Source organism: Neovison vison, chromosome 6, assembly GCF_020171115.1.
Source record: "Neovison vison isolate M4711 chromosome 6, ASM_NN_V1, whole genome shotgun sequence".
Taxonomy (NCBI): Eukaryota; Metazoa; Chordata; class Mammalia; order Carnivora; family Mustelidae; genus Neogale; species Neogale vison.
Window position 1 is genome coordinate 201,654,109 of NC_058096.1, and position 25,906 is coordinate 201,680,014.

The 25,906-nt window shown below is 47.2% G+C and overlaps 1 protein-coding gene across 1 annotated transcript in view; it reads right to left on the bottom strand.

Moving 5' to 3' along the window:
* The window catches only part of CACNA2D3 (calcium voltage-gated channel auxiliary subunit alpha2delta 3), an 863,447-nt gene extending 848,561 nt beyond the window's left edge, over positions 1–14,886 (bottom strand). Inside the window, exons 1-2 of the mRNA XM_044253365.1 lie at positions 14,765–14,886; positions 14,011–14,092 (exon numbers count right to left, since the gene is read on the bottom strand). Of these exons, the coding sequence (XP_044109300.1) occupies positions 14,011–14,092; positions 14,765–14,886 (204 nt within the window). The remainder of the gene's footprint in view (positions 1–14,010; positions 14,093–14,764) is intronic.
* Between the last annotated feature and the right edge of the window lie 11,020 nt (positions 14,887–25,906).

The following is a 25,906-nucleotide window of genomic DNA, read 5'->3' on the forward strand; positions in this document are numbered from 1 at the left end:
TCAGTGCACACGCACAGACCCATTCCGGGGACATAAAGAATAAACAGACAAATATAAAATACAGCAAGCTGCACAGAGAAAGTGAAATCAAGCCCAGCAAAGGCTATGTGGCATCCCCACGCCAGCGGGGCCTTGGAGGTGGTGAAAGGGATAAAATTAAAATTCTCATCTCTCCCTGATGTCACTGGGAATGTGGCATCCGAGCACTTCATGGAATTAGCTGTAGCAGCTCCCTAATTGCCTCTGCCGAGTTGCCTCCCCCAGGTTGATGGTGGCGGCTGCGGCGGAGGCCCCATCAGTCTCGCTTGGTGCTCCTCGTGCACCCGCGCGGCACTGCGGTGCTCCCGCGCGACACTGCGGTGCTCCCGCCGCAGCAGCTGCGCTCCGCGCCGCGGAGGTGCCGGGACCCCTCCGCCAGGCTGGGAGGCTTCTGGGAGAGACTCAGTCGTGTGTTGGGGATGCTGCCGGGATGCTCCCTGGGGGCGAGGGGGGCTGGCTAGCTAGAAGGGTAAGGACCAGCTGGCTCGGATGTTTGGCTGTCCCTGTGGGCACCAAGAGGGTTGTGGGCGAGGGACCCACCCGCAGGGCTTCAGAGCCGGATTGCTGCAGCCAGCAGGCATCGGCGCCTGATTCCAGGGATTCATAAAACCCAGTGCTAGAGAGTAAGTGCAGAAAGAGATGTGAAGGACCTAGTTCTTGGCCTGTATGCCACACTGTTCTTACTCTGATCACCAGCACAGGAGCACCAGGAAAAAAGATACAGCAAGGTTCCTCCTTTGTTTTAATCTGTACATCCCACAAATGACCACTGAACCCCACCCAAAGGTGGCTCTGTTCCAAGTGTCAAGGGAGGAACCTCTCCAGTCAGAAAGAGCAAGTCTGCCCTTGGACAATTTAAGGTCTATTTGCCTGTCTCCTTCCTGACACCCCATACAGAAAGAGATAAGGGGTCCTCAGGATATCACAGATCCCCAGGACTGCCAGGGGCATGAAGAGATCTGCCAGACTCATTCCATGCAAAATAAAACTGACCCTATTGGGTCCAAGGGCTGTGGCCTTCAAGCTGGCTGTCAATCAAGCAAAAAAACAGAACTGTGTTTCTTCCTTGAAAAAAAAAGATAAAAAATAAGCACCAACAAACACCCAGGGAAGAGAGACAAAGAATGAGCATATCAAAAACCAAGGAGCCGAAATTTACGGGTCATGAAGACCATCACAGGCTGACACAGCTAATCTTCCCCATGACCCCATTTTACAGGTAAGGAACCTGAGGCCCAGAACTAAAGGTAAGGAAGACAACTGGGTCTCCAGCCAGATCCATCTTGTACCAGGGTCCTCCCCATGACCCCCCGTTACCATCATGGGGAATACAAAAAGGGAAACCAAACCAAATTCAATGAGGTTCTCAGAAAGGCTTCTTAAGATTCAGGGCTGATGTGGAGAGGGCTGGCTGACCCTCAAAGGAACCAAAGACCAGCAGCATCGTGTTATTATAATAAAAGAGAAAACTGCAGAAAGCTAAAAGGGTTACTGGGCCCTCCCCTCATCATTGCCCCCTCCCCTTTAATTCTGTATTATAAAAAGAATTTTTTTATTTGACAGACAGAGATCACAAGTAGGCAGAGAGGCAGGCAGAGAGAGAGGACGGGAAGCAAGCTCCCTGCTGAGCAGGGAGCCCAATGCGGGGCTCAATCCCAGGACCCTGAGCTTATGACTTGAGCCGAAGGCAGAGGCTTTAACCCACTGAGCCATCCAGGTGCCCCTAATTCTGTATTATAAAAGTAAATGACAATGAATCCAAATAAGACAAAGAATTCCAAAGGGGAAAGGATTAAGGATGAAGAAGAAGTTTCTACCACCAGTCCTGCCCAAAACATGCTGGTTCTGGAATTATCAGGAGCCCCAGCCCAGGCACCTGAACAGGACGCTCAAGACCCAGGCTCCAAGCCTGCCTTTGCCACTTGGAGCTGGGTAACCTTGGGCAAATCTATATCCTCTGTTTTGGTTTCTGTCTGTCTAAAATGGAGGGGATGACAGAACTGACCTCAGGAGTGATTATGAGGACTTAAAGAATACAAACAAAACACAGCACAACACACCAAGCGCCTGCATCATTACAATGACTGTCCAAGATGCCTTTGTGGAGCTCAGTGCTGGGCAGCTTTAATGGAGGTCTCCAGAGAAGGTCTCCAGGTGGCCTGATGTTAGCTCTCCCCACAGCAGACGGACAACTCTCTGCAGCAGCCAACAAGACCAGGATGTGGGAACAGCTCCTGAGGAATGACGGCTGGAGCCTACCTTTTTTTTTTTTTCTTAAGATTTTATTTATTTGACAGAGAGAGAGAGATAGTGAGAGAGAGAACACAAGCAAAGGGAGTGGGAGAGGGAGAAGCATGCCTCTCGCTGAGCAGAGAGCCCGATGCGAGGTTCGATCCCAGGACTCTGGGATCATGACCAGAGCCGAAGGCAGTTGCTTAACCAACTGAGCCACCCAGGCACCCCAAGCCCACCTTTTCTAAACACTTCCCGTGAGCCACTGATTGCTAAGTATCCTACGTCCATCTTGTCATTTGGACTTCTCAGATCCAGCCTAGAAGTTATTATCATCGTGTCCATTTGGCAGATAGAAACTGTGAGGTTTCACAACTGACTTCTCAGGGTAGCCCTGGATTCAAATGTGAATTAGCCTGAGTCAAATCCTGACCTTCCCCTACACATTTCTGCCTTCCCGAGACCAACCGCCTGCCTTAAAAGTAAACTTTTGAAGATCAATAATCCCCTGATTTCTAAGTCTATATATTTTTCCTAACATTCCTAGGACATTTGCTTCATGCAAAAACTAAAACCAAAAAACAGAAACAAAAAAAAAAACCAACATGAAAATCTTGCTATTTAAGTAGAAAATCCAGCTATGGCTCCATAATTCTAAAATGCCTGTCCTGGGAAATGTATACTGTTGGCTTTTTTCAAAAGATTAGTGAGCTGCGAGCCCTTTTCCTGAGAGGATTACAGAGGAAAGAAGTTTCGGGGTGACCATCAGATGATCCTGATGCTCTGAAAAACTCAAACTTGGCCACAGACCTTGGGATTTTAAAGCAGACCTCAGTTTTTATTTACAAAAGGAAACAGCCCATGTATATTAAAACACATACACATACACACACACACACACTCTCTCTCTCTCTCTCTCTCTCTCTTTTACTGGTTGTCTGAAGGCGATTCCCTGAAACAGGGTCCTCTGTGCTGATTTGCCAATGAACAGCCTTCTGAGGGGCACAGGCCAAAACCAAGAAGAACACTCAGCCTTCAGCATTAGCCTCTGAGAAGCCAAAGAACTGTCAGTGGGGCAAAACCCTTGCCCACTGAGCTGCTGATACACGACGTGATCATGTTGTGTTCATAGAAATTTCACAGATAATGGAAAGTGGTAGGAAGCAAAGAGTAAAGCTATATGTTATGACTTGGGGCCAAAGATTACCTACTTCTCATGGATTTATCGCCTCCCACACCCATTGTTCTTTTTACAACATTTTTCCGCCTCTGCCTCAACAAAGCACAATAGGAAAGGCATTACTGGTGGTGCAGGTACAAAGACCCAAAACCCCACCCGGTGTTTCCGACTCTCCCCTTGCTTTGCAAATTACCGCACAATATTATAGCAAGAACGAACTTGAATCCCCAAACTGCCCACCTTTACCGTACAAGGGACCAGATTAGAAGAATTTGGGAAAGAAAGCAAGAGAAACCCACCTCCTTGGGGGAAAACATGAATGCTTTTGTTTGCCATCATGCCTTTGTCAACGTTAAATGAGTGTGCCATTCATTGTCTCTATTTTATGAACCCATCATGTGGTCTAAGTGACTAAAATTCCAAGAATCTCTTTTGCTCTTCATTAAAAATGAAGTTGGACACCATAAATGAGAGGGTAGCCAGAGAAGTAAGCCTTCCCATGTGCCACATATTGTTCTAAACTACTTCATATGGGTTATATCACTTAACGCTCCCCGATGCCCTATAACACGGGTGCTTTTATTAGTAGTTCTAGTTTGCCGATGAGCAAACCAAGCCCTAGGGAGGTAGAAACAGTGACTGGCAGAGCAGACTTCACCTCCAAGGCCCGTGCTCTTTTTAAAAATCTCTCTTCAGCTGTGCATGTTCCCTGTAATAGAAATCTAGATTTTGGGGGGCGCCTGGGAGGCTCAGTGGGTTAAAAACCTGCCTTTAGCTCAGGTCATGGCCTCAGAGTCCTGGGATGGAGCCCCACATCGGGCTCCCTGCTCAGTGGGGAGCCTGCTTCCCCCCTCTCTCTGCCTGCCTCTCTACTCGTGATCTCTGTCAAACAAATAAATAAAATGTTAAAAAAAAAAAAAAGAAATCTAGATTTTTCGAAAACCAGACACTTCATTCCCTCCTGGGAGCCAAGAGTTAGCATCTATCAAGAAGGAAATGCAGGGTCAAGTTACATCATGGGAAGGTCTAGACTCGGTGGAATTCCAACAGGCCAGATTACACCTTTCATTCTATTTTCATGCAAAATGTGAAAGTCTTGGGAAAAGATGTCAAATCGTTAAGTGTATGACACCGTATTTGCCATAGTGAGAGACCTGAGCAAACAGAGAAGAGCAGGTTTGACTTTTCAGGGAAAACATGAAGGGAAATGCTTCCCACTTTTTCATGGACGGCTGAATCCTCTCATCTTAGCTGAGACAGCATCCTGCCTGGGGATCCCACCAGACTGTTCTCTCCCTGGCAGCTCCGCCCTCCAGGCTGAGAAGAGGGGTGAAGGTGCCCGCCCCATACTGCCCCCTCTCCCAACAGCCAGGGCCAGACCAGCCAACGCTGCCCGCTCTCCTCTAGGGACCATTTTTTGTCCCCCCGCAGGCACAAGCCCACACCGGAGTTTAGAGTCCTTCCTAGCCTCGCTGCCCAAAAAGTACACATCCCGATACCCCACCTGAGGAAACATGTCTGGGGGAAAGAAAGAGGCGAGGGCTCTGGGAACCCCAGACTACCCAGCCCTTCCCTTCCTGCTGCAGTCCTGCAGACCCCACTGAAGACCGAGCTCAGGTGGGATCAGACCACACAGGTGGTCTGTCCTATTAAAGGATAATCCCAGGCTTTGGGGGGTCGAAACAAGCCAGTGTGAGTCCCAGCCCCACGACGTGGCCAGCTGCCCCATCTCCCTGAGCCGCAAGAGTTCCCTGCGAGCGATAGGTAATGGGGGCCAGCTCCAGAGAGAACCAAGGACCACATCAGATGCCTAACGTGATCTATTTTCCTACGAAGAATGCTTGGCTCATACTGAACACCGAAAGAAAAAAGTCCATTTCCTTCCTATCCAGCCCCCATCAACCATCTGTTTACCTAAGCTGGTTATGACCTTGGTGGATTTTAAGAAGCTGCCAGTACAGTCAGACTCTGATGTTCTGTAACATTCCTGGGCACAGACGGTTCTTGGGCACTTGTCTAAACTACCCGGCCCAAGTGGTACCAGCACAGATTTGCATGTCTCCTTTCATTCCTGACTTCTTACGGACTTTCACTGCTGATTATAACGGCTTCATACATAAACAATGTTCCTAATGTGTGCAGCTACACTAGCACCCCCTCCAGCATGATTTCCAAGTACTGGTGCCTATGTTTGCCACCAACAAGGGTAGCCCATGTCACTCCTTCAACATCTTCAAGGAGATCAGCAGAGAACTGCAGATGCTCCCAAGCCAAACACAACAGAATGTGCCAAGCAAGCCTTGAAGCAGAGGCAGGCAGGGCCAGTGAGAAGGGCCAAGGGACACAGGATGCCCTTCAGTGCCTCCTGAGACTTGGGGGCAGATGGCAGTCCCCATGCACCACTGCACCTCCCTATCCGTGCTGGAGGAAAGAACTCCCTCTCCCCACCCAGTGAGATGCCCTGTCTCCTGTTGGTCTCCAGGACCACCCCCAAGACCCCCCCCCCCCGCCCGGGAAGTCATTGGGAGAAGTCCAGCAGATGGGATATTCATGGGAGGAAATGCCTGGAATGCTGTCCAAGGGGGCACCTGGATTCATGAGTGCCCAGGGCTGGCTCCTGGATGCACCCCCATAGCAGGGGGCTCGCTGGATGCCTGTGCTCTCCCGCAGCACCAGCCGCACTGGGAACCTGGCGGCACACCCAGCCACTCTGCAGCCTGACCCACCGCCCCCATGGCAGGGCAGAGTCAGGGAGGAGGGAACAGGGGTACCCGGACATAGTTTTTCCAGCCTGATTCCTCGTGCGAGGGGTTCTTCTCCTGACCCTCAGGGACCAGAGAGCTGACCTCAAGGAGGAGAGGGAAATGTCTGGGCAGAGGTTGTGTCCATACTGCCTCCTCCCGCTTGGGTCCACAAGCTCCCTCCTGTCAGGTGCCTGGTGGGACCAGCTGCCAACGCACCCACCCATCCGTGCCTTTGCTCATTCTCGCGGTCACACAGTTCTGTGCAGCCGGTGCCCACAGGTGCTCAGCGAAGGTTAACTAAAAACCTTCTAGTTGTATCATGCAGCCAGTAATGACCTCGGCAACTCCCTGGCAGGAGGCTTTCAGGTGCCAGGCACCATGCTAAGTGCTTTTTGTACATTATTTCATTTCATCTTCATCACAGCCTCCAAGGTAGAAGGTATTGGTCTCCTTTCACAGGCGAGGTTCAGAAATGTCAAACAAACAAGACAACCCGGGTAGGGAATGGCAGATCTGGGACTCTAATCCAAGTCCCTCCGACTCCACACCTGTCTTCTCTGCTGTTAGCTCAAGCTTTCAGCTTCTGAAGGAACCTCTCAGCTGCTGCCTCATTGAATCCTCCCAAATACCCGTGAGCTAGAGAAACACAGGTATTAACCACACTTTTCTCAAACAGGAACGGAGGCCAGAAAAGATCACACAGAGAGGAGGGGACACTGCAGCACAGTGACCGCGTAAACAGACTCAGTCCCCTTGGAACGGCTGCTTAACTTCTGGGAGTCTCAACTTCCAAATCTGTAAAAGGGGTTGGGGGGGTTGGTGGGTTGTAGTCCCTGACTTATTAGGTTGTTGGGAGAATATAATGGGATGGCACACATAAAATCTTTATCACGGTACCTGGAATGTAGGAACCAGAGTGAATGAGTGAAGGCCACCTGTTTTTACTAAGAGATTAAGCAATTTTCCCAAATCCACTCAGGAAACACCTACAGAAAAGATAAAAACGCAGATGCCACAGCTTCTAGGCCAATGACCTCTCCTTTAACAACACCACCTCTCCAAAGATGTGCGTCTCTGAAAATGCCCCAAGCTCTCCACCTACTATGACGATGAACAAAGAGGGGCAAAGGATGCCTCATAGACTGAGTGTGGCCTGAATGTTCAATCAGGCCGAGAGGACAACCCCCCCACCTCGGCAGGGGAAAGCCAAAATGAGGATGGGCAGCCCCATAGGGGACTTTGCCCTGGGCCGACAGGCGCTGTGCTTTAATGCTCTGCTGTCATCATCTTCACATTCTTCATAGTTTTTGAACAAAGAGTCCCATATTCTCCTCACTCACGGGGCCCTGCCAATTACGGAGCTGGTCCTGGTCCCAGCAGATCCTCAGCTTCCAACCGTCTGTAGGATCTCAGGTGCCCGGTGGACCGGTCCTGTCCCAGCAGACCTGGTTGGGTCCCTCAAGCCACGCTCTCCAGAAGACCAAGAGGACAAGCACTGTCTTCTCCATCAGCAGGCGGCATCTGGCAGACTCTGTGATGAGCAGCATCTGTTTCTATGGGCATACGCACCCGTGCACGCAGTTAGTAAGTACAATGGTAATAACACGTGCGAGCTCTGATAGCAGGGGGTGGTCACTTCTCCTAAAATGCATAACCAGAGGTCTGCTCTGTGAACCCACAGCCACTCGTGGCCCTGCCCAGCTTCCCTGTCCCCATCATTTACATGGATAACAGCTCTTTTAACCTTGGAAGGGTACTGTTTTCCAATATCAAGTGCCAAGATAAACACTCTGAAGCACACAAAGTGAAGAAATAGCCATCTATTTCTTGTCAAGAGATAATGCTCTCCTTTCCAATATGGCCTTGAAATGCCCATTACTAGTTTGGCTTTGGAGTTATTTTCATAATCTTGATTTGAGGTCACCAGGAAGCTATGTAACATACAAATTTAATACACCTTATAAATTTAATGCCTTATTTAAACAGCCTTGGAATGAACACCCAATGAGTGTTGTTCAAAGCAAATGGAAATTGAAATGTTTACCGTTTATTGAAAACGCACTGGACTCTTTTCAAAGCTGTGTCGGTAAAATAACTTTCTTCTGAAAAGCAGACATGCTGGCTATGCACACACAAATCTCCTGAAAATACAGCAGCTATGCAGACGCCTACTCTGTCGGGGGGGAGCCATGGCCAGGCAGAGGACTGCGTCACGGAGGGGTCTTTGAGCCTGGCTTGACATTTCAGGAACAACCACCTCAATCTTCTGGTCACTAAATACTCAGGAAAATCGAAGGAGATCAAGCAACCCTCCTCTCCCTCTATATCCTTTCCCTCCTTTGAAGGAGAGGCTAACTTTTGTTTCATGGACCAAAGAGGGCTGATAAAGATCCTATCAATGTTTCCAGAAGCCTGACATGAGAACTTTTTCACTTTTTGAATGATACACAATAGCAGGACTGCACTCACTTGACAGAAAACACAGAGACATTATGTCTCTTGTATAAAAACTTCATTAAAAGGATCTCATAGGTTAATCCAGAGGCTGGCATTGACAACACATGTTTCTTTCTTTTTTTTTTTTTTTTTTTCCTCAGTCTCAGCCATAGCAAACCTCCCAGTCAGATCCCAGTGTCCCGGGGGAACACAATCTGCTCAAAGCCTCTGTCTAGAAGATGCTCTGGGTCTCAGCAAACGAGGCAATTTCAGTAAAACACTGTGACTGCAGAAGATGGGGGACCCTTGACAGACGTGAACGTGGATAAAGAAAAAGCCTATTTGTTGGCATCTACAATGGTAAATCTGGATGAGTGACACACCGGACAAAAAAAAGATCCTGGAGAGAATGTACCCTTCTTTAAGGAAGCTCAGCACACCAAGTCATGTATTGATGGGCACAAGTGTGAGTACCGCCCCCTGCCCCAAACTGAGGAGCCATCCAAGACTGGAAAAGGGCTCAAACCTCAAACGTGCACTTCTGTGAATATGTCCTTAGCCTGCAGGACAGTTCAACCCCCGGCGGGACCACAGGTGCTTGGGGTAAGGATTCCACTTTTCTTTTACTTTGGTTCATCCGCGTACACGGCTAGGTCTTCAACACGAAATGGAAACATTAATTGCGCTTGCACACGCCCGACAGATTTCATAATTATTAGGTGATTGGGTACTCGTGTGTGTGCCTCAAAGCACACTGGTATTAGAATAAGATAAAACACAAAATGAAATAAAAAGCCAGCATGAGATTCCCCATAGTAATTGATCAAAATTATAACCACATTGAAATAAACATCTGAGTTTGCCTCCGACAGGAAAACAATGTCTCTATTTTCATTCCCCTTAATTTTGACTAGCATCTGTAAATCGAGCAACAGAGGCTGCAGCAGCTCCCAATGAGAGAAAAAAGCAAAGCAGAAATATATCCGGCAGCAAAGAAATTTTGGAAGAAGGAAAAAGACATGAACAAAAGGAGCTCAGACAAAAATTTAGTGAAGCCACACAAAAAGGACTTCATTGGGTCCGAGAGGCACAGAGTGTGAGTTTACAAATGCAGTTAGATACATGTAAGGGTAAGATGCATCACTGAATTCCAGCTGGTTCGCCCTGTCCTGCTAATGTGCTGCTGACTGTGATAATGAGACCAATAAACTGTCCCGAAACACTGAAAACTGTCATTTCTGAGATTTCAAGACTTTTAAAAATAAGCTGCCAGAGAAAAGTCCAGTAATTGAAGTGTTGCTGTGAAGTAAAGCCTTGGCCATTGGTGGTGTGGGCTGAATGCATTAATCTTGCAGAATGACAAAAAACCGTGTTTACTCAACAAAAATGTTCAGCGAAGGAGCACCTCCCCTAGAAAAGCGATCTGTAGAGTATCAGGCTTCCTAGGGCAGCACAGCACTGTTCCTGATAAGTGAATACTCCTATTTAATTATTTAAAAGTCCATCGATTTCCACATTGATGAAAAGTCATAATTATCAAAATGGGTTAAAGAACCAACCTTTTACTTTGCTGACTCTGTCTTGTGGAAAGAGACAGCACGTTTATGTATGAAAGCCGCCCTCTCAATAAATAGTTGATAACGCAAAAACCTGGCTGTGCATTCCAAGAAATGCATGTTTGGTAAATGTTGCATGAGGCATCCAAGGTAAAGGTCCATTATTTTCCTCGCATTAATGGCAGAGACATACAGGACCACAGAACCTGTATTTCCGCTGTGTATTTACCATCCCGATGCTGGAAAATGTCATTGGAACCCTTCGTCCCCCCAAAACACAGCAATCTCTGAATGCGGTACTAAACAGAATGAAAAAACCCAGCTTCTGCCAGAGTCTTCCTAAGGAGGATGGAAATGAGAATCACCACACTTTAATACCTTTTACTGTGAGCGTTTGGGGTGTGGAGCCCATGAGTTTAACAGCTTAGGCTACGGGACCTACTGGAACGCTGGACACTAAATCCCAAAATAGAGAGGTAATAAAACTATGCCTCTGCAAAAGAATCCAAACAATGTGCATTCTCTGAGGAAAATGAAGCAAGATAGAGGCAGCTGGATACTGGCATGGATATGTCAAATAGGAAAGTTAATTAAAAGTTGAAGTCAATTTAAAGCTCTGCAGTATCTGCCGGCCGAGGAAGGCGGGAGACAGACACACAGCAGCTCACCAGAGCATCCCTTTCCGGGCCGTTGTTCTGGAACAACCTTTCAAGATTGACTCTGAGTCCAACGTACAAGTCTCAGGTTCTTCCACACCATCCTGAAAACATACCACTTTGCTAATGCACGACAATGGCGTTCTACAAATTCAAATATCCTTTTTTAAAGAAACGAATAGGTTCCTATTCCTGTGCTCAGCAAAGACAAAAAGGAGGGGAAAAAAAGGCGGGGGGAGGGGGGAGTCTGGCAGAGAATACCTAACATATTGTCATAAGGTAAAGTAGCAAAAGCCATGGTATGAAACATAGAAACAATTGGGGCAATACTCTCCTTTTTGAAGCCATGACAGTGAGGTACATTGTTAAGCACTCGTATTTATGTTGATGAAGTTGGTGATAATTCTACCACTCCAATTATATGAGCTAATAAAAAACCTTACCAAAATGGCAGTTTTCCCAGTCTCCAAACACCTTAAAATAAATGGCCAATTGTTATTTAACTCATAGTCACAATAGCTGTTTTGAAAAGTTTTTGCCTTAGTGCAGAAATTACTAAACCCCCATTCTAAAAATGGACATACTACATTAATTCACAACACAATGAAGTGTTAACTAGAGAAACTACATAGAATATGTAAAATTATACAGTGGTATACAGTATGCCTACTTCACTGAAAATCAAATTTAAATGTCCGTGCCTTAAAAGTGTCATTACAGTCTGTTATGCAACATGGTATCGTCACCTTTGAGTCCCCTTAATACAGTGTTAACTTCGTTTTTCAGCCAAGTGTTTTCTTTTTAACTCACTTTCAAAGTCTCTGGATTGTTAAGGATGCAGCGATGTGACGGGAAGATGCACAGAGTTTTGACTTAGAGGAGTATCTCTTCAGGCAAATGGTCAGAAACTTGAAAATAAGCGAGGGAAAGGCAACAGTCTCCTTGCTTTTCCAAATGATGTCACTCTGAGCACCTTAGATCATTTCTTATACTTTCTTCTACTCTGAACTATCTAAATCAATGTTTTTTGCTAATTAAAAAAAAAATCCATCATATTTGGAGGCAATGGACCAAGATGGCCAAAAGGTACCTGCAAAAGTACTCCCCAATTTGCCTGACATGTCCTGCCCATCATTCATGGAAGTCCTTGCCTATCAATCCAAAGCCATAGGTGCCTCAGGACTCCTGGGCAGAAGACTGCTTTGGAAATGCAAGAAGAGCAGGTATCCACCCCAGAACCAAATGCAGAGCAACACCCCACCTTCCCCTTGCATCAGATTACAAAATGCCAGGCAACAGCAAGGAACGACAACAAAGCCATAAACAGCTGGAAATAATTACACAATTGTCAAGCTGCAAACAGGGCAAAAGCAAAGCTAGGCTTGTGAATTCAATATCAGAAAGGATGCTGATGAGAAGGTAAGAGGAGCATTTTAGCTGTTTCCAATTTGCTATTATAGCGTAGCCAATAATATGACTGATGGGGCTTTGTGCACTGTGTGTGTGTGTGTGCTAACTTCGGAGGGCCCATCTCCTGCGCTCCTACAAAATGTGAGATAAGAGCTATGTAAGCACAACAGAAACAACATTCACAGGCTCTGAAGGGATAGTTTCAGAGTTGCTACAACTAAACGACAACATGCAGATGAAAAATATTCCTTTAAAGTTATACAAAAATGTTCTCTTCTTTAAAAGCATAAGGAAAATACACAATCAATGCAATGCAGACAGCAGCGACAGTCCAAAACTCTTCACAGGAAACATCTGACACGCAGGCAAGATGCCAGAGCAGGATACAGACTGGTCCAGATTCAAATACTAGCAGAAGAGGCAAGTCCTATAAACTGACAGGTGGGTCTCAGGTATGTAAATCATCATTTTCCATAAAGGCACATCGCAGCCTCAAGTTTTTATCAGCTGCCCCGAATTCAATGAACTCCTTCCCCAATTAACAGAGTGGAGCAAACAGTCCTTCCACAGTTTCAAAGAATATAGCTATTGGCAATTTTTAAGAATAACTTCCCTCATTCCATGGTGGGCTGATGCCTTATTACGATATTTGGATTTCATGTGACAAACTGTTTCATATAATGTCCCCAAAAACGCGACTCTCTGAAGCTGAATGCCATAAATAAAATACGTACTTGGTTACCAGGCAGCATACATTAACACATATGTTACATTGGCCCAAAAAGCACATTTAAAAATGCTGAAAAGTTAACTTGACAATTTAATCTGTTTGTACCCATTTTCAGAGAATTATCCCCTAAAGGCCAATTTTATTTTCTATCTTTGAGAGAATACTTGGATTGATCCTGTTGATTTCTTAACTTGAAATTCTTTGAGCCCTTGTACTCTTTCCTTCCCAGCCTGTTTTTTTTTTCTTTCTTTCTTTCTTTTTTTTTTTTCTTGAAGGGGAGGGCAAAGGACCATATATCTCACAAGGTAATTTTAAGCATAATGCTGCCTGTTTAAATTAAAATTGATGCAGTTTCTGATAAAAGCCTAATAATCAATTCTCCATTCTCATTACTCTCCAGAATTATATGGACGCAGACCAATTTCTTAAGTTTGTGGACTACTCTCATAGGTTATTACCCGGCAGTGCAGCTGAGTGGAAAGATAACCACATTCATTCTCCTTATCTGTAATGATGTAATGCATCCCAGCCCTGGGTCTAGATGATTGGGGAATAATGGGATTGTACAACCGCAGGGATGACAAACAATAGTGCAGCGTCTTTCTCAGATACGCTGAACCCCAGTCTCCAAGCCAGGCAAGGTGAAAGATATCTTAAAACAGGCACCGAGGCTGCCCCTTGGATGAAGTTAGCGTTTTTTTGGCCAGAGAAGCATCTGCTCTCACACAGGAACAGCAATACCGACACTGGAAGGAGAGCCGTGCAAACACACTCAGTTTCCGAGCCTCAGCCAGGACAGTGCTAGTGAGGATCCTGCTTTTCTTTGTGTTTAGAATCAAGTGTCATCTAAAAATAACCGGTTGGTAGGGAGAAATCATTGCCCGGTACACTACCAAGACACCAGGGGATCAGAGACACCTCTGATAACTGATGCTGCTCGGGGTTCACGTTTGTTTGGAAAACTCAATCTGCCTCCATTTTCTGTGCTGGAAAAAATCATCGCTTCCTGCCACCACAGAAACCTTACCTTTTGCAGAAGCTGGGAGCCGGAGTACTTAGCAGCAATGGATTTTATCTCCCCACCAAAAGCGGAGGCCCAGAGCTTCACCCTACAGTGAGAAAGGGCACAGGAACAAATGTAACACCCCTGTCACAGTCAACACGCACGCACACACGGGGCTGTGGCTGAAGGAGCCGGGCGATGCAACATTGGAGGGGGAAAAAAAAAAAAAAAGATGGAAAAAGCGGCTGGGTAGAAACTGCCAGCACCAAACTGCAGAGCGCAACGCGGGAGGGGGCTCGAGGGGGGTCACACAGTTCAAAATGCGCAAAGTCTCCCAAGCCCTCTGAAAAGATCACCGGGTTTTATGTGAATAATTGTGTGAGAACTTGATCACCCAAACCGGGCATCACCTGGCAAACACTAGTCGGAAGAAACCCACCCATCCCCCCCCTCCCCAAAAAGAAGTGAGATGGCAAGACAGCGAAGCGGGAATAAATAAACGGCCCGTGGAAGTTGGATTCGGTAAACAGGCTTCAAAGTTGGAGCTGTCACTTGAGGTGAACCTCTCCAGGTCTCCCTCGCCGACCCGAGCGAGGAGGCTAGAGCATCCCACCCCAGCCTCGCAGCCCCATGCCCGTCCTGGAAGATAGGTTCGAGAGGCGAGGCCGACGCCCGCGGCAGGTCCTGCCGGGCCGCACCTGCAGGCGCCCAAACTTGGGCACGGCGGGTCGCGGGCGGCCGGGTCCCCTCCCCGGGCGGCGCAGGAGCCGGCACTTACACGGAGAGCGGGATCTGCTGCTCCGAGCGCACCACGGCCCCCAGCGCTGCGTAGAGAAGCGCGGCGGCGAGGAGCGCCGAGGCCCCCCGGGACGCGCGCCGCTGCGAACCCGGCCCGGCCATGCTGGGCTCCCTCCGACGCGCCGGCGGCGGCGACAAGAGCGGCCACGGCGAGCTGCGCGGAGCGGGCGGTGGGCGAGCGCGCTGGGCTGCCTGCTCCGCGCCGCCCCGCCTGCCTCTCGCGCGCCGGGCTCACTTGGGGAGCAGAAAAAGGAGCGGGGGGTGGGGGAGGGCGGGGAGGAGGAGGAGGGAGCGAAGGGAGGGGAGAGGGAGGCAGGCGGGGGAGGAGGGAGGGAGCCGCGCCTCTCGCACAGCGGCCGCCCGGCCCCGCCTCGGCGGCCCGGGGGAGTCCGGCTGGCCCCGGCGGGAGGGCGGGAGGCGCCGCGCGGGCGGGGACTCGCAAACTCCAGTGTCCTTGGCGGCGGCGGAGCGCGCCCTGCCCCGCCCGGCCACTGCGGCCGCCGAGTTCTTTACAACTCCGCAGTCCGCCGCCGCGGGAGCGACTCTCGGACTGGCCCCGGGCTGTGCCCCGACCCCGGCGGCCGGGGTTGCTTGTGGGGGGACGGGGGGTGGGAGGAGGGGGTGCGCACGCGGGCGACTGAGGCGGGGGCGGCGGGGGCGGGTGCCGGCGAGCCTCAGAGGATTCTCGGGAGGGAAGGGGCCGGCGGAGAGGCAAAAGTCTGCGGAAGGGGCAGGGGCCGGGGCGGGGACGGGACTGGGGGCTCCGCGGGTCCCGGCTAGGGCGCTGCTGCGTGGCCGCCCGCGGCTGCTCCCCCGGCCGCGGCGCCTGACAGGGGAGGGCGCGAAGGGCGGCGCTGGCTCGCGAGCGCTGGGCTCCGGCTCCGGCCGCAGCGGGGCCGCCCCTGAAGCGCCCGGAGCCCGGCCCGGGCTTCCGAGCTGCTGGCGCTCGAGCGCGCCGCAGCCCGGGGTCCGCGCGACTGCGGCGGCGGCCGGGCTGTCAGGGCCGGGAAGGGAAGCCACTGCGGCGCCCGGTCTCTCCTGACCGGCGGACCCCCTAGATTTCGGGAAGGCGAGATTCCTCGGAGGCCCGGAGGCCACCCGCTCTCCCACGCCGACCCCCACCCCCTTGGGCCGGCGGCGCTTTCCGGCCGCGCGCTGAAGAACGGGCGAGACCAGAGGAAGTCGGGGAAGCCCTGGGCGCTCAGAGGACCCGGCTTGCCCCCTGGCCTTTTCGGCCGCCCTCCCCCCAGAACCTGGCTGTAGGAGCCCCCGGCCCGCGCGCGACGTCAGGGGTGTGACTGGGAACTTTACGGGGCGCTCGCGCCGACCGGCAGTGAAGACCGACCCGAGGGAGGCTGAGTCATCCTCGACCTGCCGAGCGCACCTCGAGTGGCCCCTGGCGAGTCGCGCGCTCCCGACGCCGCGGGGTCTCTCGTGCGTCCACCGCCCGGGCCGGGCTGGTTCGCGTGCCTCCGCAACCCGGGCGTGCGCTCCTGCGCGCGGGCCGCCTGCAGCCTCGGCGACCTCGGGCGGCGGGGGAGCGAGTGACAGTGGGCTGCCCCAGCCGCCCGGGGGTGGTCGGGCGAGAACCCAAGCCGGCCCTCCTGGCCCGTGTCCCCTCGAAACAATCACGCCAGCCGATGCTGGGCTTGATCGGGCTTGGCTTGATCAGACCCCGGGCTCCCGTGGGCCGGTCGCGCTCCCACCTGGGGCTCCGCGCCCGAAACAGGCCCCACCGGGGAAACGCCAGGTGCGTCCCGCCCACGGGCAGCGTCCACGCCGACCCCCACCCTCTACGGATGACTAACCGGTTATAATGAATTCTCCGCTTCTGTGCACACCTCCCGTCATTGGAAGCGTGCTAGCAGTTCCAAATCGAGCCAAGCGTGGCCTGACCTCGGGGCAAGTGGTCCGGATGGCTTTGCTGCTCAGACTGGGGGCTGGGAGAAAATTATTTCTCCTGTCAGCCCAGGACCCTTCTTTCTAAATGAAAGAATGAGTGAGGAAAGGAGGGGACCATACTAGCCCTCAGCTGTTGTTAGCTATATGGAAGCTATATGATAATAGCCCTTCACGCATTCACTCAGTCATCCAGGGAATTGTCAGTATCTGTGTGATAGGATATATGCTGGAGACCCAGCAGGCAAAACATGACACCTGCCTCATAGGCTACCTAGCAAGGGATGCAGGCTTTATTCAAAAAGCCAGAAATGGTGAATGCATGATAATAAACTTTGATAAGAGATCAATTACAGTGCATATATAAAAAAAAAAGTACCTGTAGCATCCATAGTATTGTTTTCCCTATTAACTGATGGGAGAACTGAGGCACAGCTTAGGCGTATATGAGCAACCCCTGGACATCTGGGCTATATTGAGGGCCACTTGAACACCAAAGTCAAGATGATATTTTATAAAGTTATTATGCTCTGTCACCCTGAATTTCACAGGCATTCTGGGCAACTGGAGTGTAGCCAGGAGAGGAGCCCTGGCACATGGAATCACAGTCCCAAGAGGTGGCATCTTAGCATTTATAACCTTGAACTATCTTATTATAACATGAACCAGTGTAAACAGCATGATGCACAATATGTTTAAGATGAATCCCACTGAACATTTCTTACTGTCAAAAATAAAAATATTTCGTGTATCAAACTCTAATACCAATAAATTCAGAGCTCAAAGTGTCAGAGGATTTGGGATTTGTGAGCTATGCCAGGGTAAGGAACCAGAGGCACCTTGCAACATACCAATTGCAGCATTAGGCACTGGGTCCTACTTGCCATTCTCACCCAAAAGCCTGTATTTCAACACCCCGCTCTCAGTTGAAGCATTGAATCCAGCCAGATGAACCCTCCACTGGCTGACTTGCATGCTCTGTCCCCATCGGCAGAGGATGCTGTATTAGTCTTACAATGTGGAGCGGCTGTAGGGCTTTGAACAGAAATGAAACATGGTGAAATGTTTCAGAAATGTTCACCGGGTCCTGGTCTATGGAATGGACTCCAGAGGAGACCCCAAAGCAGTTCTCAGGACAGGAGAGGACAATGCCCCCAGCAGCAAATTGAACATTCAATTCAAAAAATTGAACATTTTTTCTCTTTGTCACAATGACTTGGAATCCTACTGGCATTTAGTAGATGGAGAGAGGACAGTCCCACGCAGGGAAGAACTGTCCTGTGTCCCCACAGGACTTTCAAATAGGAGGAATGTCAAATACCTAGACATTCAGGTAGGAGAAAAACCTGGTCATCATTATCTGAATCTAGATCCTAAACCCATTTTATATAAAAATACAAAGGAGCTTATGCATGGCTTTCGCAATCTCTGAATTTTTCAGAAAGGCAACTCCTGTGTAAATAAAGGGAGGCTTGTCATCCCTATCATATAGAAGATTAGCCAGAGGTGTGTGTTTGTTTGTTTGTTGTACCATTTTGGAAAATCAATCCTGCAGTGGCAGCTCTGCTCCCAGGCCCTGAGTCACCAGCGGAGACCAGCTGTATTGGTCAGCATTCGAGTGTGGCAGTCACAGTTGGTCTGCATACAGGTGCGAGCTTCTAATGAATTCATAACATCTTGCAGTGTAATCTTGCATGAGTGCTTCACATAGTGAAATATCTCTTGTTTTATTATAAATTACTTGTATTTCTCTTGGATATTACCAGATAAATCATCATATTGATTTTTTTTTTTTTAAGAAAAAATTCTGACTGAGTAGGTTACAGTGTCTCAGAATTTCAAATCGAGATGGCAAAGAGGGTGTTGGGTCTACCTGGGTAAAGATCTGCTCCAGATCAGAAAGGGAGATGGGCTAAAAGGCTGTGCTGTTGCTCAGAGAGGGATACAAAATGCTTCACCCTGCATTAAACTTTGACCTACTGATCCCTTTTATAGGAATTTATCTTGCAGTTAGTAATTGCATACATATACAGTTATTCATTTCTGCATTATCTCTAAAAGCAGAAGACTGGGGGTACCTGGGTGGCTCAGTTAAGCCTCTACCTTCGGCTCAGGTCATGATCCCAGGGTCCTGGGATCGAGCCCCGCATCGGGCTCTCTGCTCAGCGGGGAGCCTGCTTCCCTTCCTCTCTCTCTGCCTACCTCTCTGCCTACTTGTGATCTCTGTCTATCAAATAAATAAATAAAATCTTTTAAAAAATAATAAAAATAAAATAAAAGCAGAAGACTGGAAACCACCCAGGTGGCCATTAGTTAAGTATGCATCCACACAATAGAGTTATTATGCAACTATTTAAAAAACAAGGATGCTTTCTATATATGGTTGTGAAAAGATCTCGAGGATATATACATATTTTTTTTCTAAGAAAGGTAGAAAAGGATATGTATTTTTATTTGCTTAAAACATGGAAAATACACAAGAAACTACAATAGGTAGTACTTGTTAGGGGGTTAGGAGGAACAGGCAAATGGGGACAGGACTGAAAGTGACGTTTCACAATGTTTATCGCTTTAAATCATTTTGATTTTTGAGCCTTGTGAATGTATCACTTATTCAAAACAGTAAGATTGTAAATATTCAATAGCTCTTATAACAGTTTAGATACTGGGGCCTAAACTGGGGTAGAGGGAAAGGTCTTTGGGAGGAAATGTGGAGCAGAATTCAAGCCCTTGATCCCCTACAGAAGTGGATCTCAAACCCTCAGTGGTTCTGATTCAGTAAGTTCAAGTTGGGGCAGGAGGTGGAAGGGGATCTTTCTTTCTGATAAGCCCATCCAAGGATTCTGCTGCAGGTGGCCATGGACCACTTTTTGCAAGCACAAGGCATTTCTTTTTCTTTTTTAAAAAGATTTTATTTATTTGACAGAGATCACAAATAGAGAGGCAGGCAGAGAGAGAGAGAGAGAGAGAGAGGAGGAAGCAGGCTCCCTGCCGAGCAGAGAGCCTGATGCAGGGCTCATTCTGAGGACTCTGGGATCACGACCTGAGCCGAAGGCAGAGGCTTTAACCCACTGAGCCACTCAGGTGCCCTGAGCACAAGGTATTTCATACATGAAGTGTCACGGCAAGCCTGGTCATATTATAAACTTCAGGGTCAAACAAACCGAGGTTCAGGCCATCAGCTCACCCTCATGCCCTCTGTGAGAATTGAGCAGGTTGTCTGTCCTCTTGGAGCCAGCCTTTTCCCAACTGCAAAAGATGGAAAACTGAGCCTTGAAGAAGGTGGAATGGGGAGTACAGCTCAGTATTCAACCAGCGTTGGCTACGACTTCCGTTCTGCAGACACAGCAAGTGTTCCCACACCTGGGCTATTGCTCTGCTCTCACTATGCCTCAGAGTGTCAAAGCCACAGAGTCCTCAGCTGAAACCCAGCTTCCTGCTCACCCCCACCCCCACACACCCCATCTCTCCATCCCACCACACTTGGCCTAGCCCAACCTCTATCATCTCCTCCCTAAACTCCTATGACCAACTCCTAATAAGACATCCCTTCTTCTCTTGCCCCTTTCGAACACATTCCTCTTCTTCCAGTAACCAGAGCTCTCTTTTTAAAAACAAAAATCAGACTATAAGCATCCCCCTGCCCAAAAATCCTCTAGCGGTTTCTGTTTTAAATTAAAATGCAGACTCTCCACCAAGGCACACAAGGCCCTTGATTCCCACCCCCAGAAGCCTCATTTCCCCTCCCTCTCCCCACTGCTCACTGTGCTCCCACCTGTCTCCTTGGAATTACTGGAAAATGCTGAGCTTGTTTCCACCTTGGGCCTCCGTGTGTGCTGTGCCCTCTGCCTGGATCACTCTTCCCCCAGATGGCCCCAGGGCTGTTTTGTACTGTGCTCAGGCTTCTGTTCAAATATCCCCTCTATGGGGAGAACTGCCCTGACCACACCAGGTAAAAGAGAAACACATACACGCACTCTCACACACACACCCATATAGCCCTATGCTTTTACCTTTCTCCATTTTTCTTCCTAGCAGTTATCACTAACCGATAGAGTGATTTATTTGTTTCCATTGCGCCTCCCCCATTGGATGGGTCGTGTCCAACTTTTCATCATTGTGACTGTAATGGCTTCAGCAAGGCCTTTGATATTACCAGGGCTCCATAAACATCAATGGAACGGCCAGAATGGATGTCAGCCTGAAATTCCTTTCTCTTAGGATCCCGCCTAATCGTTTCTCGGCCTTTTGGCTAAGATCAAGTGTAGGATTCCGCCTGTTTCCTTCTTTCTCGGGCTCCAGCATTCACCTCACCCAAGACACAGAGTCTTTTAATAAGCACTAGATTTGCTAAGGAGAGAATCGAGGAAACCGTTTTTCTGCAAATTTCTCGGTCACAGCTCTGTAGGAAGATGCTGATTGGAGAAAGAAGAAGAGAAATAAGGAAGATGTCTCCAAGTTTTAAAGACACTGGGAACACACCATACAGAATGCTGTATTTTAAACAATTAGCAGAAAGAAACTTAGTTGTCTTCAAAATTCTATTGACCGGGGCGCCTGGGTGGCTCAGTTGGTTAAGCAACTGCCTTTGGCTCAGGTCATGATCCTGGAGTCCCAGGATCGAGTCCCACATCAGGCTCCCTGCTCAGCAGGGAGTCTGCTTCTGCCTCTGGCCCTCCCCCCTCTCATGCTCTCTCTCTCATTCTCAGTCTCTCAAAAAAAAAAAGAAAAATTCTATTGACCGTATAACAGTGACATAATTTCTAGCCCCACAGTGCTGCTCAGGACACAGATGCAAGAGAGACCACCAAGAGCACTGAAGAATGTTCTGCTTTTGGGAACGGTTTGAATATGTCTGAAATGCAGTCGTTGGGAAAGATAGTGTCCATTTACTCTGCCAAAGCTCCCTGCAGGGAGTGGATGTGAAGCCTGCTTCACCTGACTTCAGCCAAACTGGATGACCTTTCAAACATTTCTAAATCTTCCACTGAAAAAGGAGGGCTCTTGAGTTGACACAGGAAAAGGCAACGGATGGGGAAGTACTTTGCATTAGATGTCCCCCCACCATCCAAGAGCCGATCCCAAATCTGAGAAGGGAAGGACCTGAAGGGATCAGCAGGCCACAGAGCAGCTCACCCAAGCCTAGCGATCTTTTGGCCCACAGATATTGTAGGCAGCTTGTCCCTCTTACTATCCTACTCGGGCAGGAACTGAGCTTTGGAGGCTATGTGCTCCTCCAGCCCTCTCCTCCCCTCCCTGTCCCCAAACCCACACCCTAGCACACTGTGAACCCTCATAACTTTTTATTGAATAAAGTGTTTCTGTGTGTGTGTGTGTGTGTGTATGTGTACATATCCTGTGTGTATATAATATGGTATATATTACATGCAATGTATATACACATAGAATGTATATATTGAATGTACATATATACACGTATATACACAGAATGTATATACACCTTTGTATATAATATATATCCATTATAAGTCATGTATATACGTTTGTATATAATATATACACGTTACATATAATGCATATACACACATCCATGAGAATATGTCTCTATGTGTCGGTATGAGTATATAAGGTATGAGTGTGTATGTGAGGATCTGTGTATGTGACCGTGTGAGTGCCTGTATGCGTATGTGAATGTGTGAGTATATAATTGTGATTTTTTTTTGCACATATATGTGCGCTGCATGCATAAGTGTGTGTGCGAATGCAGTTACCCTAGCCTTGCAGTTGTCTTGTTTGCAAAAGGTAGTCTGTTCTAGGGTAAGACAGCTCTAGCATTCAATTGAGGGGAGCCCTTTAAAGCAACCTCTACCCTCATCCCTGGAGAATGGTGGCTTCATACTCACACAACCACCCTTGCACACACAGTGACACAGACTTTCAGCAGCCACTCTCTGGTCAAAAGAAGAAAGTGTGGCAAGAGGAGCCCTTAAATGAACAGTTGCGACATACGTCATGGCTACTGTATGCCATGGCTACTCTTCTGGTTTTGTTTTACATCCAAAACATTGAGCAAGATGGGGAAGAAGAGGAAAGTGTTCCCACATAACACACTGCTACCTCTCTGAATCCGAAGTTGCCTGTTTTCAGAGAGGGCAGGCTGCCTTCTAGAGTTGAGGGCTAGAAGAAAAGGTCCTTCTGGGATTGGATCCATTTCTTTGAGAATACCGTTAAGAAATTACAAGGTCTCCAAGTGTCCATCAAATGGGAACTGGTTAAATTAATCACAGTTTATCATATAATGGAATTTCATAAAGCCTTTAAAAAGGACAAGGTGACTTCTATGAACTGACATGCCCACGCGGCAAGCTGTCCATGATAAGCGAAAGCGTTAAATGGAAAAAAAACAATAGGTTGTAGAGCAGAATGTGTAGTATAAACCCATTTTTGTTTTTTAGAAACATAAATATAGGTATAGATCTAAGTAAAGGTGTAGATATATCACTCTATGCCTTCTGAGTGTGGAAGCATGGAACAGATTGGAAGGTCACACACTAAACTGTTAATGCTTGGTTTCCTCTAGACAACAGGATCGGGAAAATTGTGATACGTTTGGGAAAGGAAACATTTCACTTTCTAATTTCAACATTTCTTTTTTTTTTTTAATTTCAATATTTCGTTATTGTTTGAATCTTTACAAAAGCATGGAGAGTAGAAGATAGTATGACTGTAGATGTTATTACAGGAAACTTCCAAACAACAGATTTTCCAAGATGCCTTGTGTGTGATCACCTGTTTTCAGTATCCTGACGAGGCAGGAAGGAAGACCCGTCATTGTTAATGAATGAGCAGGAGGAGAAGAGGTCGATCCTCAGAGCCAAGTCCTCTCTTGAGGAAATGATACATGTCTTCTCAACTGAGAAACGTGACCCCGTCAGCAGGCACAGATGGTAGAGTGGCAAGGCCCCCCACCCTCCAAGGCAGTGTATGCATTTGTGGCTTTCACTGCTAACAACTGTTCTTGAAATGCTGACTTGCAATTATGCAAGTATCTGTTACACGTGAAAACAATTGTTTCACCAACTGTGTTTTGGGGAGGGCCATAAGGTATTTAGATTCCAGGAATTTCAATAATAATCAAAGCGAGACATTGTTTTCTGCTATTTTACTATTTTATAGTAAAGATAAATATAGCATTTGAAAGTTGGCATGAAATAATCAGGTTTCAAGTATAGATGTTCTAAACCTTCTGTTTGAAGCCAATTTTTGGATGATTTACCCCAACTTCACATCCCAGGTTAGCTTCCCGAGGGCTAGCAACTTCCCCCCATGATTCAGTAAGGCTACACTTTGGAAAATTTTTTAATAGGATCAGTAAAATTTAACTTAAAATTTAATTTTTAAATAGGATCAGTAAAATTCCTTTAGGTTGGTAAATGATCTATTTAAACACACATATGTTCTGAAAGCAAATATCAAGTATGGGTTTGAGTTTTTTTTGTTTTTTTAAAGATTTTATTTATTTATTTGACAGAGAGAAATCACAAGTAGATGGAGAGGCAGGCAGAGAGAGAGAGAAGCAGGCTCCCTGCTGAGCAGAGAACCTGATGCGGGACTCGATCCCAGGACCCCGAGATCATGACCTGAGCCGAAGGCAGCGGCTTAACCCACTGAGCCACCCAGGTGCCCCTGGGTTTGAGTTTTTGAGTGCTCATTGTCTATAGCTCTTTTTCTCATGGACTAGAGCTGGCAGTAACTTCCTCTTGCAGGCACAGGAACTCTTATTCTTCAGCTCACTTAGAGAGCATAAAGTCCCTTCACTGGATGAGCATTTCATTCTGTCATGACTTTGCTTCAAAGCATTTCCTATTATATGGTTTGGGGAGGGGTGATCCCTCATCACATGAAAATAAGCCAATTATTCAAATATTCTAAGTGGTCAGATAAACAGAGTCATTTCTGTAGCAGATCGTAGGAATCATATATTTAAGGAGAAATGTTTAAAGTTAAGGACCATGGGGCCTAATCTCACACTAACTTGAATAATTAAATTTCATTTGACAAAATTGCTTGTTAGGATGTAAATTAAAGTGACAATATCAATTAATCAAAATTTTGTAAACGCTTTGCACATCTGAATCTTAAGAATTTATCTTAGAGAAATAATTCATGAGCATAAAAATATTTAGCTATGAGAATATGTGCCGCTATATTATCTAAGAGAAAAAATAAGAAACCACTGAAATGCCTAAACACAGGGTATTGGTTAAATAAATCACAGTTGATTCATGTAATATTATGCAGCTGATTTTAAAAATGATGTTGACACCTTAATTATGAAAAAATAACTTTAAAAATCTTATAAACATGTGTGTAACAATCCAGTGCTTCAGAATAGTTACTACCAATGAAAGCATAAACAATAAAAAGCTCTTGAAAGTAATTATTGTTGGTGAAAACTCCTTTGGCTTTTCTCTCTTTTTTATGCAATCATTTCTTTTAAATTATAGAAGCGATGGGCGAACAGTTTTTAAAAGACTTCAACCAGTACAGAAAAGTAATGATATGCAAAGTCTCCCTTCTCTTGAAATAAAAAACTAAAAACAAAAAGACTCAAAGAAATCATTGTTCACAATTTCTATTTTTAATGATTTTTGTGATTCTCATTGGAACTTTAAAGAGTATATCTGTATTTCAGCATTTTTTATTTATGTAGTCATCAGCTTAGCTGTTTTTGCAGAATCCTTAACATGTGCTGCTGTGACTCCAAATGCCATGGATGTGAGGGCGTATGAGGCAGCCTGTGCCTGGCAGAGTTTAGTGTCCAAGGGATGCTGCTCTACCCAGTATCGTTGGACACACCACAGTGAAAGAGGGCTTTCAAGTTCATGCACTTACCCTCCCTTTTGCACTCTCTCCTCTTCAAATAGGAATATTTGCAAATATATATATATATATAACAATTTTTACCTTGTCGAGGTTTATAATGTTTGCACCTCAGAAGTCATTCTTCCAGGCTTTATTTACAGATTAATTATAAAAACCGAGACCCAAAAGTCACATTTACAATAACAGATGGCTATGTACTTTATTATAATCAGTCTCTGTGAAACCAGGCAGGGTGTCTGGACTCACAGAGAAAACAGACTTTAGGTAGGAACATGGCTATATCAATTCACCCTTTTTTTTCTTTCAAAGAGGAATCATAAAAAAGCAACAAAGATTTTTAAAAATCCACAAACTTATTTTCATCAAAACTTAAAGT